General features: G+C 49.5%; 1 protein-coding gene across 1 annotated transcript in view; it reads left to right on the forward strand.

Moving 5' to 3' along the window:
• The first annotated feature begins 578 nt into the window (after positions 1-578).
• Positions 579-14,257, forward strand: part of Pstpip2 (proline-serine-threonine phosphatase-interacting protein 2) — an 84,014-nt gene continuing 70,335 nt past the window's right edge. The window contains exon 1 of the mRNA NM_001271281.1: positions 579-787. Within this exon, the coding sequence (NP_001258210.1) occupies positions 755-787 (33 nt within the window). The 5' untranslated portion in view covers positions 579-754. The remainder of the gene's footprint in view (positions 788-14,257) is intronic.

Consider the following 14,257-nt stretch of genomic DNA (forward strand, 5'->3'; position numbering starts at 1 on the left):
CTGGGCTTGAACACCTAGTGTCAGCTTCTTCTGTACTGGGATTACCCGTGTGAGCCTCGGTTTTCCTCCATCGGTTCTATCTTAGAAGAGTTAGAGCCTAGGGGGAGCAGAAAGCAACCTGGCTTTTACAGCAGGGTGGGACTGGTGGTGAAGAGACCTTAACTGAGTTCAGGACAAGATATGTAGAGCTAACAGGAAACATCGGTAACGCAATATAATCGGCAGTTTAGACCCGCAGTCCCCTCCGGGGCGGTGCGTGCGCACCATTCCTTGTAGCATCAGCACCGTAGGCGACGTTTTAAGCGTCTCTTAAGGTTTCTATTGATCCACAGTCTGAATTTCTAGGTCGAGAGGTCCTGGTGGGAAGAGCCCAGAGTGGGCTGGGGAGAATGACCGGTTCTGTTCAGAGGTCCCGCAGGCTGGGGCCCCGGACTGGCCGCCGCAACCCGCAGAGCTACTGGGCCGGCCCCGCCCTAGGGCCAGGGCGGGTGACCCTCTGCAGGTGCGCGGCGCGGGCGGGGCGCGGGGCGGGCGCAATCGGGCGTGGTTTAGGACCCGGGGCGGCTTCCCGGAGCGACAGTGGAACTCCGAAGTTGCGCCGGACCTTGGCCCTGACAGTCGGAGCTCTCCTCTCGATCCGGCCGTCCTCCCTCCGTCCTCCCGCTGTCCTCCGTCCGCCGTCCTCAGCCGCCCGCCGTCCTCAGCCGCCCTCCGTCCTCCGCGCCCAGCCCTCCGCTCCCAACCCGGCGCCGGCATGACGGGTTCGCTGTTCAAGGGGAACTTCTGGGTAAGTCAGAGTGGCGCACGGCGGCCCGGAGCGCACGCGGGAGCGAGTCCCCGGGCTGTGCCTCTATCCTAAGAGTCCGCTCCCGGGATCGCGCGGCTCCAGGGGCGCGCGCTCCCGGGAACACCTGGGCCCTGACGTCACCCCTCGTTCTCACGCTTGAAAACTGAAGCCCAAAAGGAGGAGAGTTCAGGCTCTCGGGTGCCCCAAGCCCTGGGAGAAGCGGGATGGGGCGTGTGAGCAGTCACTCTGGGGTTCTCGGCCCGAGCTTTGCCCTGCCTGGCAACCCCGCTTTCTGAGTTCCCTCCCAGCCCACAGAGAGCCCCAGGAAGGTTAGCGCGCGCGCGTGTGACCTGAGAGCTGATTCTGTCGTAGCGGTGCAGGTCCTAGGTAGCAGGTCTTCTCTCACCTTCCACTTAGACATCTTTTTCGCATTCCCTTTACCCTGTAGCTACACTACAAGGGTCCTTTTCCTCCTGAACTCGGAGGAAACACCACTCTCCCTTTAAGACAGGGCAAGGAGCTGTCCACTTGAGAGCTGACACACAACTACCGAGCGGCTCAGTCTTTTTTTAGGACCCTGACTGTTCTCGGTTAACTTCGGAGCTGCCTACCACACCACTCATCTGCCGTGACCCCAGCGGCAGCTAGAGCCTATCACCTCCCATTCGCTTGAGGTTTTGAGATCCTTCTGGGGGCACTGACCATAAGGCGAAGGGCCAGGGTAGCATTACAGCAAGGGTTAGTAACCTTAAACTTGGTCCTCTCAGGAGGCCTGGGAAATCTTCACAACTTTTTACGCTGTGGGAAAAAAAGGACAGACCTTTATGCAGATCATAGTAGAGTGGGCTTTTTGGCTAATGACGGAGGTACAGAGGCTTAAGAGGATAGTATGTTCGCACCATCCGGGGTGTGGCAGCAGCACATCTGGTTCTGGATCAGGCTCAATCAAGTGTCAAGGAAAAGACTGATGGCTCCCTTCGGCTCTGGAGTTCAGTTAAGAGCCCAAGACCCTTCTTCACCGGTCCCAGCACCCAGCAACAAGAGCCAGGCGTTCTTTCTTTCCCCTCCAACTCTTCTCAAAAATAAAAAAAGAAAAAGAGAAAAAGAAAAAAAGAAAAAAGAAAAAAAAACAGCCGGAAGTGTCGTGACTCACACCTGAAATCTCAGTGCTGGGGAGGCTGAACCATCATCATTTTAAGCCACTGGCAACCCCAGCTATCCCACCTACACTCTGGCAGGACTGGTGACAAGGAGGGGCAGAGTGAAGTCTGAGTTGAGGCCTATGGTGAAGGTCTTAGGAGCCCTGCTGTTGGTGGCAAGTTTCTGGTCCACTTTCAAAAGTTACCTGAGATCCCAGAAACTGTGCACACGTGTCTTGTTCCACACTTCCAGCAGTCATTCGATTCAGATAACGAAAAAGACTGCATTGTTTATTGTGTAGTTTATTAGGTTCTTTAAATGCTTTCCCCACATCACTCCACAGTGCCTCCCAGTTTCCCTCGGAGGGAACTGACTCACCATGGTATTTGACTGATGAGGAAACTGTCAGGGAGTTAAGCAACATTCTCAAAGCCCTGGAGCTGACCAATAGTGGCCCAGAGCTCTGCATGAACTAAATGCTCACCCAAGTGTCTTCAAAAGGGTGGCATGGAGAGAGCACACCATAGAGAAAATGTCTGTATTGCTCTTTCCCAGTGCCTGCGGTGGGTGTGGGACATGTTGGGCCGTCCTGTGGCTGTTGCTGGAGTCTCCTTTTTGCTTCGGCTGGGCCAGGAGCTCTTGGAGGGTAGATGCAATTTTCCCACCAGCTGGGTTCTTAGCACCAGCTACAGTACTGGGATTGTGGATCCCTAGGGCCAGGTGGATAAGACTGGGGCAGGAGATAAATCACAGGACGTGGGAGAAAGAGACAGAGGGAGCTGTTGGAGAAGAAAGGTTGCTCACTTTAAATAGCCATGCTTTTAGGGAATAGGGGAAAGTCTTTTGACTGAGTTGAGGCTTGTGACAGTGGCAGTGACAGTAACAGTGACAGTGACGGATAAGAACATTTTGACTGGATGAAGCAAAAGCGAAAAAAAAAAACAAACAAAAAACAAAAACAAAACTTTGAAAGCATAAGCAGGCACTGGGTTCCTGGGTTTGATAAACTCGGATGAAATACTTTCTGTATGCGAAGAGCTCTAGTAGGTCTGGCTTTTGCTGGGGTTAAGCCTGTTGCAAGCGTCTCTGGAACACGGACATCTCTTGAGGAAGGGGAATAGAGGGGGAAGTTTTGACCTGAGTTGCTTGACCTCAAGAATAGAGAAGAGGGCTGGCTGTGGCAGCTCATGTCTATAATCCCGACAGAGTCTGAGGCAGGAGGATTAAGAGTTGAAGCCAGGTTGGGTTATATAGTTGAACTTTGTCTCAAAAAATGTAAACAAAGAATATAGAGGGGTCTGGAGTCTGGGGATGGGGAATGGGGATGGAGGATGGGGATGGGGGATGGGGATGGGGGGATGGGGAATGGTTAGCCAAGAAAGCTGGACCAGGGGAGCCTGCTCCAGGGTGGAGACCATGGAGTGGAAAGGGAGGCAGATATAGAAACCACAGAGATAAGAGACAGTCACAGGCCAGGGAAGTCAAGTGAGGGTCACCAGCAGAAGGAAGGAGAGGGCCCCGAGCTGGCTTCAGAAGGGGAACTGGAGAACAAGGGGGGTTGTCCTAAATAGGAAGTCAGCAGGAGGAACTGCCCGTGGAGACAGGAGGAGGAGGGAGAAGTGGCAGTGAACAATGTTTAGTCAGGTGTCACACCTGCAGAGACCTGTTAAGTACAAAGCTCCCCTCTGCCCCAGGCCTCGCCCGAGCTCCAGGCTAGGTGGATGGGTATGAGAACTTCCTTCCAGAGGAACATTTTCCAGGGGAAAGTAAAGGGAGCCAACGATCAGGGTTCGGAAGTGGTCTAATAGCTTCACCATTGCAAACACATCAGTGAGTAAAGTAATGTCAGCCTGGGGCAGCAGCTACCAGAGATGGCTCTGGTCCTTTGGAGAGAGTGTCCTGGGGAGACTGAATGGGACAGGGTGAACTACAAGAGTGGTCATCTGGGGGTTGGGGATTTAGCTCAGTGGTAGAGTGCTTGCCTAGCAAGCACAAGGCCCTGGGTTCAGTCCCCAGCTCCGAAAAAAAAAAGAAAAAAAAAAAAAAGAGTGGTCATCTGCTGTCAGTGGGGCCTCTGAGGTGACCGTGCCCTCACTGTCTTGGCGACTTTGTCCAGGCTGCTTAAGGCCCTCAAACTTCTGTGTGTCTATGGATAACAGTAGAGACAACGTTGCTCTCTCCCATAAGATTTAAATATGGAGCTGAGCACAGTGACTGGCACCTCGTACTTGTCAGCCATCGTTACTGTCGGCACAGGTGACAAAGGAAGTTAGGGACAGTTACTCAGGAGGAAGGATAAGGAGGTTAAGTGTAAGAGGAAGCCCTGGGAGGGGGTAGGGAGGTGGCTTGGTGGTGAAAGCACCTGCCGTGAAGCCCAAGGATCTGAACTCAATACCCTGGATCTGCGTGAAGGGAGCATAGAACCAACTCCCACAGGCGACCTCTGACCTCTACATATGTGCTGTGGCATGCTGGCCCCATCCCTAAGGGGGGAAAATAGTTAAAGAAAAGAAGCACTTGCTGGGAGTGGTGGCACATACCTTTAATCCCAGCACTCAGCAGGCAGATCTCTGAGTTCCAGGCCAGCCAGGGCTACACAGAGAGACCCTGTCTTGAAAAATTGGGGGCGGGGTGGGGGGGAGGATGCAGCAACAGCAGCAGCAGCAGTACTGGATGAATGCCTCCATTTAGGAAGGAGGAAGGGAGCAGAGAAGGAGGTAGGGTCAGAAGGAGATAACCAGGCAAGAGCCATCGCAGGTTTCAGAGAGGAACACTCTGGGGTCGAGAGGCCTGAGATCAAATGAAGAACCGGTTCTGGAAACGTAGCCAACACACTCTGGAACGAATCTTATTTAAATGTAGTATGACGAACCCTGTGAGCTATACAGATAGTGCAGGGGGTGCAGGCGCTTGACATTAACCCTCGGGATGGAGTTTGAGCTCTGAATCCCAGGCTGGGAGGGGAGAACCAAGTCTTTAAAGTTGACCTCTGTTTTTCACATGTGTGCTGCGGCTGCGGCATGCCTGCATTCCGCCCCAATAAAATAAGTGTAAAAGGCAAAATAACTAAGTAGACAAGAGAACCTTTCAGTGGATCTGCTTTTCAAGGAACTAGTATTTCAAATTATATATATATATTTTAATTTTTTATTCTATGTATATGAGCACACAGTCACTGCCTTCAGTCACACCAGATGAGGGCATCAGATCCCATTACAGATGGTTGTGAGCCACCATGTGGTGGCTGGGAATTGAACTCAGGACCTCTGGAAGAGCAGTCAGTGCTCTTAACCGCTGAGCCATCTCTCCAGCCCCTCAAAAACTAATTTTAAGATTTATTTTATGTATATGTATATGGGCATCCTCCATACACGCATGTATAAGCACCATGTGCATGCAGTTCCCCGGGGAGGTGTGGGGAGGGTGTTGGACCCTCTGGAACTGGGATTACGGATCAGATCATTGTGAGTGCTGGGAACTGAGCCTGGGTCTTCAAGAGTAGTGGTTGCTCTGAAAAGCTGAGCCAGATCTCTCGCCCCATAAGCAAAATAGTTTAAAAAATAGGAAGTCACCCATGGTGGTTCATGCCTTGAATCTCAGCTCTTAGGAGGCTGAGGCAAGGGAGCTACTTTGAATTTCAGGTCGTGTATAGGCTATATTATTAATTCTGACACATTTCGAGCTACAGAACAAGATCCAAGGAACACAGCAAGGCTGCAGGGGATCAGCCCTGATGAAGTTTGCCATGCTATCTGTGCACACTCTCCCACATTTGTGCCTGCTCATGGCCAGTTGGTTAGGCAGTGCCGTGTGATTTATCTTGGTTAATCTTGTTGGTTCTCACCAGAATGAGACAGTAATCAGGGATGTGGTTTCCGGAGCTCTTGGGGAGTAGCTGAGCCTCAGTGAGGGAAAAGTCTTCAGCATACTTGAGAGATGGTGCTCTTCAGCTGTGGGTATACGCGGACAGAAGTGTCTGTCGGCTGTGGGCACGCACAGGCGACTGTAGAACCAGTTCCAGGAGAGGCAGGTGGAAGCGAAGCCCTTCCAGCCCAGGGGATTTCCAGGACCTCATTTGATCATGAGGTCCAGCCTGTGCTGAAACAATTTTCCTGGGCCCAAGGCTCTGGGTCCTGAATAGCTTCCCCAGTCACTGTAAGCACCCTACAGTCGCCCCTCACTCTACCTGGAGATTGTCCAGAGGAAGTTTTGGGAACTCCCCAGTTAGCTCATTACCCCGCTGTTAGCCCATAGCTGTGCTTCTGCTCTAAACCATTGGCCCTAGCGTGGGCCATGCAGTGTCTGATTTCTCAGTCTTGTGTGTGTACAGCCTTTCTCCTTCCTTCCTTCCTTCCTTCCTTCCTTCCTTCCTTCCTCCCTCCCTCCCTCCCTCCCTCCCTCCCTTCCTTCCTTCCTTCCTACTTTTAATACGGAGGGGGAAAAAGCTATACCACCCACTGCCGACTCCATGTGGTATTTTACACAACATCTAGGATATTTCTCCAATTCGTTGTTATTTTTGAGCAAGAGTCTCAAATTACAACCCTGCCTTGGCTTTCCTGAGTTCTAGAATTACCAGAGCGTGCCTCGGCACCACCAGCCCTAACTTAAAAAAAAAAAATTTTTTTTTAAAGTTTTTATGTTTTGCCTGTGCTAACATTTCAGCCGACCTGTGCAGATCTTGGCTGCCAGACCTGGGATCTGAGGACCGGAAGGAATGGGGCAGACTTCAGTCTGATGCTGTAGACAACCATACTTGAGTTTCAGTGTGCCTTTATGTACAGGAGCGTAACAAAGCGAGGAATGATCCAAGGGAGGTTGTTTGAGTTCTGGAATACATGATCAGAAAGACATGTAAATAAAAGCCAGTAAGCACATACTAAATGTGAACAGAGCAGCCCTTTCCCGGAACGTTCTCAGGACAGATCAGTTTAAAACACCATTACTTGGATGGACCGGCGAGCCTATCTGGGAAAGCGTGAAAGTGAGGCAGAGGCCACGCCCACACCCTGGGCGCACCTGACCATGTTTGGACGGCCTGCAGGTCATGCATGTAGATGTACTGTGTGCATGCCTGGTACCCTCAGAGGTCAGAAGAGGGTGCGGAAAGGGTGGAGTTGTAGTTTCAGATGGCTGTGAGTGCCGTGTGGGTGCTGCTGGGGCGGCAAGTGGTCTTAACCACTGAGCTGCCTCTCTAGTTCCCAGTTCCGAGTTGTGAATATTCTCTCTTGGATCTGGCACTTAGAGAGACTGGGAGAGCTTGTCCGTTTTGTTGTTTGCTTAAGGCAAAGGCCAGGAGAGTCATTGGCAAGCTACTGCTCTTGGGTTCATCTTCTTCCACAGCAAGTAGAAAAAGAACCTTTGAAAATGCGTGTCAAGTTAGAGAAAAGACTGAAGGAGCTAAGGGGTTTGCAACCCCATAGGAAGAACAACAATATCAACCAACCAGACCACACCGGGGCTCCCAGGGACTAAACCACAATCCAATGAGTACACATGGAGGGACCCATGGCTCCAGCTGCATAAGTAGCAGAGAACGGCCTTGTCTAACATCAGTGGGAGGAGAAGCCCTTGTCCTATGAAGGCTTGATGCCCCAGTGTAGGGGAATGCCAGGGCGTTGTGGTTGGAGTGGGAGCACCCTCATAGAGGCAAGGGTGGGGGGATGGGATAAGGGGTTTCTGGAGGGGAAACCGGGAAATGTGATAACATTTGAAATGTAAATACATAAAATATCCAAGAAAAGTAAAATTAAAAAATGCTTGTTAGATGGTATGGCACCCATCTTTTAGGAGAAAAAAAAAGCAAGCCAAACCAAAACAAAAAATAAAACTTAAGAAATCCACAAGACAAATCTGATACATGATGGAAAGGCAGAGAGGGTTTTGCCTGATAAAAGTGAATACTGAAAAGGAGAAAGCACAGTAAGAAAGCATAGGTTTTGAAAAGTCTGAATCCTTCCTTTAAAAATAGAAACTGCTTTTCTCATACATACATACATACATACATACATACATACATACATACATACATACCGACTCTAAGCCCCTAGTCTTTCCTCACCATACGCAAACTCCTAGCTCTTTCTTTTGGTAGTTACTCCCTTCCCACCTTCCTTCAGCCTCCCCTCCTCCTTCTCCCTCCCTCCCTGTCCTCCCTGGGGCGGGGAGGGGAATCTTGCTGTGTTGTCCAGGTTGGTCTTAAGCTCTTGGAGTTAAGAGACAGAGAGAAACTCCTTCCTCAGCCCCCTGAGTAGCTGGGTCTATAGATGTGCACTGCTGCTCCCAGACTGTAATTTTCTGACGATTTTAATTTAACTCATTTCCGTTTCATATGTATGGGTGTTTTGCTCATGTGTGTATGTATACCTCTGTGTGTGTGTGTGTGTGTGTGTGTGTGTGTGTGTGTGTGTGTGTACCGTGAGTGCAGTGCCTGAGGAGGCCAGAAGAGCACGTCAGATCTTCAGGAGTTACAGAGGTTGTGGGCTGCAGTATGAGAACAGAAAGAGCTCTGTTTCTCCTGAAGAGCAGGGAGCACTCTTAGCCACTGAGCCGTCTCTCCAACCTCTGCTTACACTTTCTTGATGGAACTACTTAGAGCATTATCTGTTGATTATCTAAATTTATAATACTTTCTTTACATAGATTCTTTATCGGTTTATACCATTTCTTGTCATGTGTATATTTCCTGCACTCAGGAGGCAGAGGAAGGCAGCTGGATCTCCGTGAGCTTGAGGCCAGTCTGATAGTAAGTTCCAGACCAGCCAGGACTATATTGTCTTTGAAAGAGAAAAGGAGAGTGAGGGAGGAGGAGGGAGAGGGAGAGAGAGAAGAAGGAGGCAAGGAGGGAGGGAGAGAGAGGAGAGGCAGGGGGAGAGAAGGAGGGAGAGGGAGAGGGAGGGGGAGAGAAGGAGGGAGAGGGAATGAATCACCCACCACCATTGCCGGTGTTCTCTGGCGGTAAGAGGGCTGTTTACTCAGAGCTACGTGTCCACTTTGATCTTGATTTTTCTTGATTGGACACTGTCATTGTCATTCTTTACCTATTCCCGTTTGTCTGGAGCCCAGCTCATCCATTCCCTGTTAAAGTGCTCCATCATATGAAGGACTTTAAGAATTCCTAGGGGTTGGGGATTTACCCCAACCAGCGGTAGAGCGCTTGCCTAGCAAGCACAAGGCCCTGGGTTCGGTTCTCAGCTCCGGGGCGGGGGGGGAGGGAGGGGGGAGAATTCCTTTCTAAGCCAGGTGTAGTACATACATCCACAATCCCAACACTTGGGAAATTGAGCCCCCAGGCTCTGGAATTCCAGGCCAGCTTGGGCTACACGGTGAGACTGTGTTCCAAAAGAAACATACAAAAACCTTTCTCCTCACATCTTTCTGTAGAGATCTCCCGTCCCCAGGAGTCCTCGGTCCCTTTTTCCATCTAGGCTTGCTCTTCAGCTGCCAACCCAGGATTCCATTCCTTTCCAGAACCCAAAGTCACCCAGAGAGCTCCGAAAACATCATTCAGTCATGTTGTTCTTTGTGGCAATCTTTCCAGTGGCCTCTCACCACAAACACTGCTTCTCAGAACATGTCACCTGCCGTCGTCCACACCACAGCTTCCGGGTCACTTGTCAGATGAGGAACTCTTTCCACTGGCCCTGTCACCTGTCCTCACGGGAGCCCTGTGAGTTCCCCTCAGTAAGGAACATTCATGCAATTACAGCCATTGTGTATATACTGTTCAGTATTTTGATTAAAATATCATAACTTTATTTCATATTCTGCTGTCTATTTCTCCTAATAAGGAGCAGTGGGATACATCCCCCAGCCCCTAATAACTATCTGACACACAGGAGATTCCATTGTTGTCTTGTTTGATAGCAGTGTCACTTTCAGAGCTTTCTAACAAATAACACTAAGACCCACAAGGCATTTCAGGGTTGTGTTTGATGTCTAACTCTGGAAACACCTGAAGGTCATATAGAATCATTTTTCTCTCTCTCACCCCGGTGATAACTTTCATACCCATTTCCACCTGAGCCTCTAACTCCCTGCTACACGCTCGCTGTGTCCTCTTGACGTGGCAATAGGATGCTATCATTTACAAACGCGTGAGCTGATTTCATAGCTACCCTGGGGTACATGGAGCCCTGGGCCACAGGTCAGCTAAGCTTGCTTGAGTCCACTCCATTAAGAAACTGGACACCAGCCAGAGACATCTCATTTACTCTCTGTATTACTAGGATTAGGCTTCTCTGAGAAACAGTGACCTTCGCACATGCAGTAGTGGTTAGATAAGGATCATGCTGACTCTCGCATCCCTACGTCCTAATTGGCTAAGCATGGGCCCGTATTCCTATGTGGTTATGGCTGTAGCGCCCAGCCCAGAGCTGGCTCTGTTTGCTGACCAGTGAATATACCACAGGTGAAGGTGCCATAGCAACTGTCTCTTCTCTCTCCCTGCTGGACTGAGGTCTCTTGTATTTGAACATCACAGGAGTCTTCCTTTAGACATGGCTTCCCTTCTTGGGTTCTTAATTACTTATGATGAGCTAGTGGAAAATTCCAGAAGTAGGCCATCCACAGTTTAAGTTGACCACCATCCCGAGTAAGGCTGGAGTCTCAGGCCTTCTCTTTCTGTTCAGCCCCACAGATGAATCATCCCTTGGTACAGGGTATCTTCTGGGGGCTCTGCTCTATCCATTAGGATAGTTTTAGAGCACGTGATTGTAACATTGGTAATGCCAACACAGAAAAGAGAAGTCCAATTTCCTTTGATTGAAAGTAAAAGCAAAATAAGGCATTTATAGGAAGACCACTTACACATAAAATGTATATTTAAATTAAATTTAACTGTGTGTGTGTATGGGTGTGTGTGTGTGTGTGTGTGAGAGAGAGAGAGAGAGAGAGAGAGAGAGAGAGACTCACCCATGAGTGCACATATACTCAGAGGCCAGAGGCATCTGATTCCCCCTGGAGCTGGTTCTATAAACAGTTGTGAGCTTCCCAACATGGGTGCCAGGGACCAAATGCGGGCCTTCTATAAGAGCAGTATGGACTTGGATTCACTGAGCCATATCTTAAGGCTCTCATACAGCTTTTATCACAGTATAGATTGCTATGCTTGTTGTATTTTTGTTTTTGTTTTTGTTTTTTATTTTGGAGATAGGAAAAATAAAATATTTGGTAAGTTAGAAAAAAATTCGAAATCTTTTTACGTGCACCCCAAGAAGTCAGTGGCGAAGTGACGCGCGCACCTTGAGAGCTCATGTGACGGCCCTAATGAAGGAAAGCAGCTACTCGGACGCCTTTGACTGAGGACTGGTTCTCCTCTACAGGGAAGGCCGTCATCTTCCTCGCCTGTGCATCTTCAGGAGAGACACGTGGAGGAATAAAGGAGGAAGGAGGGGGCGGGGAGGGAGGGCTGCCTCCACCGCCAGATCAACTGAATCGGCCCCGGAGATCAGTGGCTTGATAGATGGCGTAGCCATTCTGTTTCAAATCTGTCACGTGCAGCATGTTATTTAGTAATCTACCATTCCAGGAAGCTCCGTGGAAAGCACAGTCTTTGGAACTGGGGGAAACGGCAGGGACAGGACTAGGGTAAGCGGAACCGGGTTCGGTATAAAGTTTAAGGAGGTGCAAAAAAGCATTATAGATAATCCTAGTTTTGTAAATAATAAAAAATAAATATAATTCTTTAACATTATAGAAAGTAGCTAATGATGAGCAGATGTCAAAAATCAAGTAAGGGCAGCGACAATGTCTGACTGTCACTCGTCTCCACCAATCAGGATCATTCATGTGAGAGACTGTCACTCGTCTCCACCAATCAGAGCCATTCGACCGTGGAGGTGGTGCAGGGCTGCTCCGAAGCGGGGAGTCAGGTCATGAGGGATGTGGCTTGAGGATGCTGGGCTGTACCTTGGTGCAGAGGCTCCTTTCTTCTCCCTACCCACTTCCTTATCCTGATTTAAAAGTGATCTCCCTAGTTCCTCAAAAGAGAATGGGAGTGAATTGTATGAACATGGAAAGAATGTCTGACCTCACTCATAAAATTCAAATTTAAAAATTCAAATTGAAACAGAAGTAGTGTGGTGGCTTCTACCCGCAATCCTTGCGTTCCAGAGGCGGAGGAAGGAGGATCTCTGTGATTTCAGAGCCAACCCCGGCTACACACCGTTGAGTCCAGGTCATCTTCAGTTAGAGTTGAGAGCCTGCCTCAGAAAAACCCGAATTCGAGGAAGATGGCTCAGCAAAGACGGCACTTTCTGCCACGCCCGATGACTTGAGTTTAGTCTGTAGGACCCATGTGGTGGAAGGAGAGGCCTGACTCCTGAAAGCTGCCTTCTGTATTCAGGCTGGGACGCCGTGCACCACCGTCCATGAATAAGTGTGATTAAGAAAACAACAAGGAAAGTCAAGGTACAGCCAAATCCTTTTCAAAAGACCCCCAGCGGTTTACCCCGACTGGGGATTGGTAGGTGAAAATGTCAATTCTACTGTGGATGGATTTTTCCTTACCAAATTCAGGAAATTAGGAAAACACATCACTGCCAGTGCCCCCTGAACAAGAAGATATTGGTGGTGGTGGGGACAGGCCCTCGGTGGGGGTGTTCTTTGGGCCAATTTGGGAAAGGATTTGGCTGTATGGATTAGAAAAACTCCACGCAGGCAAGTGTGTACACTGCGATACTATTTATCTCAACAAAAAGCTTGAGATAGTCTGCAGGGAACAGTCACATGCAACTGGGTTGGTGGCCCTTGCCGGTAACTCCAGTTGAGGCATGGGTTGACCACAGCCAGGCTTTGTCATGAAGGAAGAAGGGGTTGGGGATTTAGCTCAGTGGTACAGCACTTGCCCAGCAAGCGCAAAGCCCTGGGTTTGGTCTTTAGCTCCTGGGGATGGGAGGGTGTTTGGGAGGGTGGGAGTGGGGTAGAAAGAAATACCAATGTGTGACAAGGTGCCCGGTGGATGGCAGAGGATCAGGAATTGTGCCCACGTGTGTCAGTCATCATAGAAAGAACGAGAATACCATAAAGAGCCACTGGCATGGGCCCAGCCCAGAGGAAGCTTGTTCCCAAGGATTTCTTATTCAAAACCATCTTGCTTAATGTCCAAATTGTGTTTCCACTTCCTTCTTAACCTGACCCCTGCACACCCCATGCTTTACATGATAAGTTCCAAATTCCAAATTTTCTAAGCAAAATAATCGACTAGATCCCTGCTTTCTTTCTTTTGTTTTTTCTTTTTTTTAAACCTAGAACATTCCTTCTCAAGGTTTCTAGAATATCCTCCGCTCTGCGTGCCTTGTGCCCCAACCCTGGCCATGCTGGCTTCTTTGTCTTTTGAGTCTATAGCTCAGACCAGCCTCCATCTCCCCGTGTAGCCCAGGATAGCTTGAATTCCTGCAGTCAGGTGCCACTCTGTGGGTTGGATCTCTGCACTCAGGTCATTGATTGCCCACGGTTCTGGAGTGCTGAGGGGCCTCAGGCTTTGGCTCTGTATGGCTCTGCCATTGCTGATCCACCCTGGGCTGGCAGTACAACTTCTCCGAGTCCGTGTTTGTGCCACAGTATTCAAATGATTCCAATCAAGATTGGGTCAAAATTCCGCCTTTGTCGAGTTTCTGTTGAGAGCACCTCTTTTGTGCTCCACGTGATTCCAGATTGCAGGGGCTTGTAACCTAGTGTGTGAGACCCCTAGTAGCAAAATTAATATACCATGTGATGAAGACGTTTGGTGACTGCAGTGAGGGAAATACAGAGGGTCTATGGATTTCCTATCGCTGCTTTAACAATTTAGCAGAGACTTACTGGCTTAACACAACACAGACTTCCTCAGTCTCCTTCCCACAACTCTTCTCCCTTGTCCCCTCTCCTCTTCCTCTTTCCTTCTATGCTTGGGGACAAGGGGCTCAAAACCAGAGACTTATAAATGCTAAGGTGTACCGTATCTGATGTGTATTTCCGCCCCTCTTACAGTCCACACAGCTCCCGGGTTTAAAATCGACACGTTTCAAGGCTGTGCTGCTGGGAGAACCCAGAGCTTAGTCAGGACTTTTGTTGTGTTCTAGATCAGCAGTTCTCAGACCTGTGGGTCGTGACCCCCATAGGGGTTACATATCAGATACCCTGCGTGTTAGGCATTTGTATTACAATTCATAACCGTAGGAAAATGACAGTTATGAAGTAGCAACAAAATAATTTTATGGTTGGGGGGGCGGTCACCACAACATGAGGAACTGTATTAAGGGGTCACAGCATTAGGGCGGTTAAGAACCGCTGCTGTAGGCTGCTTGCAGGACTTGGCTCATGGTCACTTTCACTTTCGTGTTAAAAATA

Source organism: Rattus norvegicus, chromosome 18 (genome assembly GCF_021556685.1).
Source record: "Rattus norvegicus strain SHRSP/BbbUtx chromosome 18, alternate assembly SHRSP_T2T, whole genome shotgun sequence".
Classification (NCBI taxonomy): domain Eukaryota; kingdom Metazoa; phylum Chordata; class Mammalia; order Rodentia; family Muridae; genus Rattus; species Rattus norvegicus.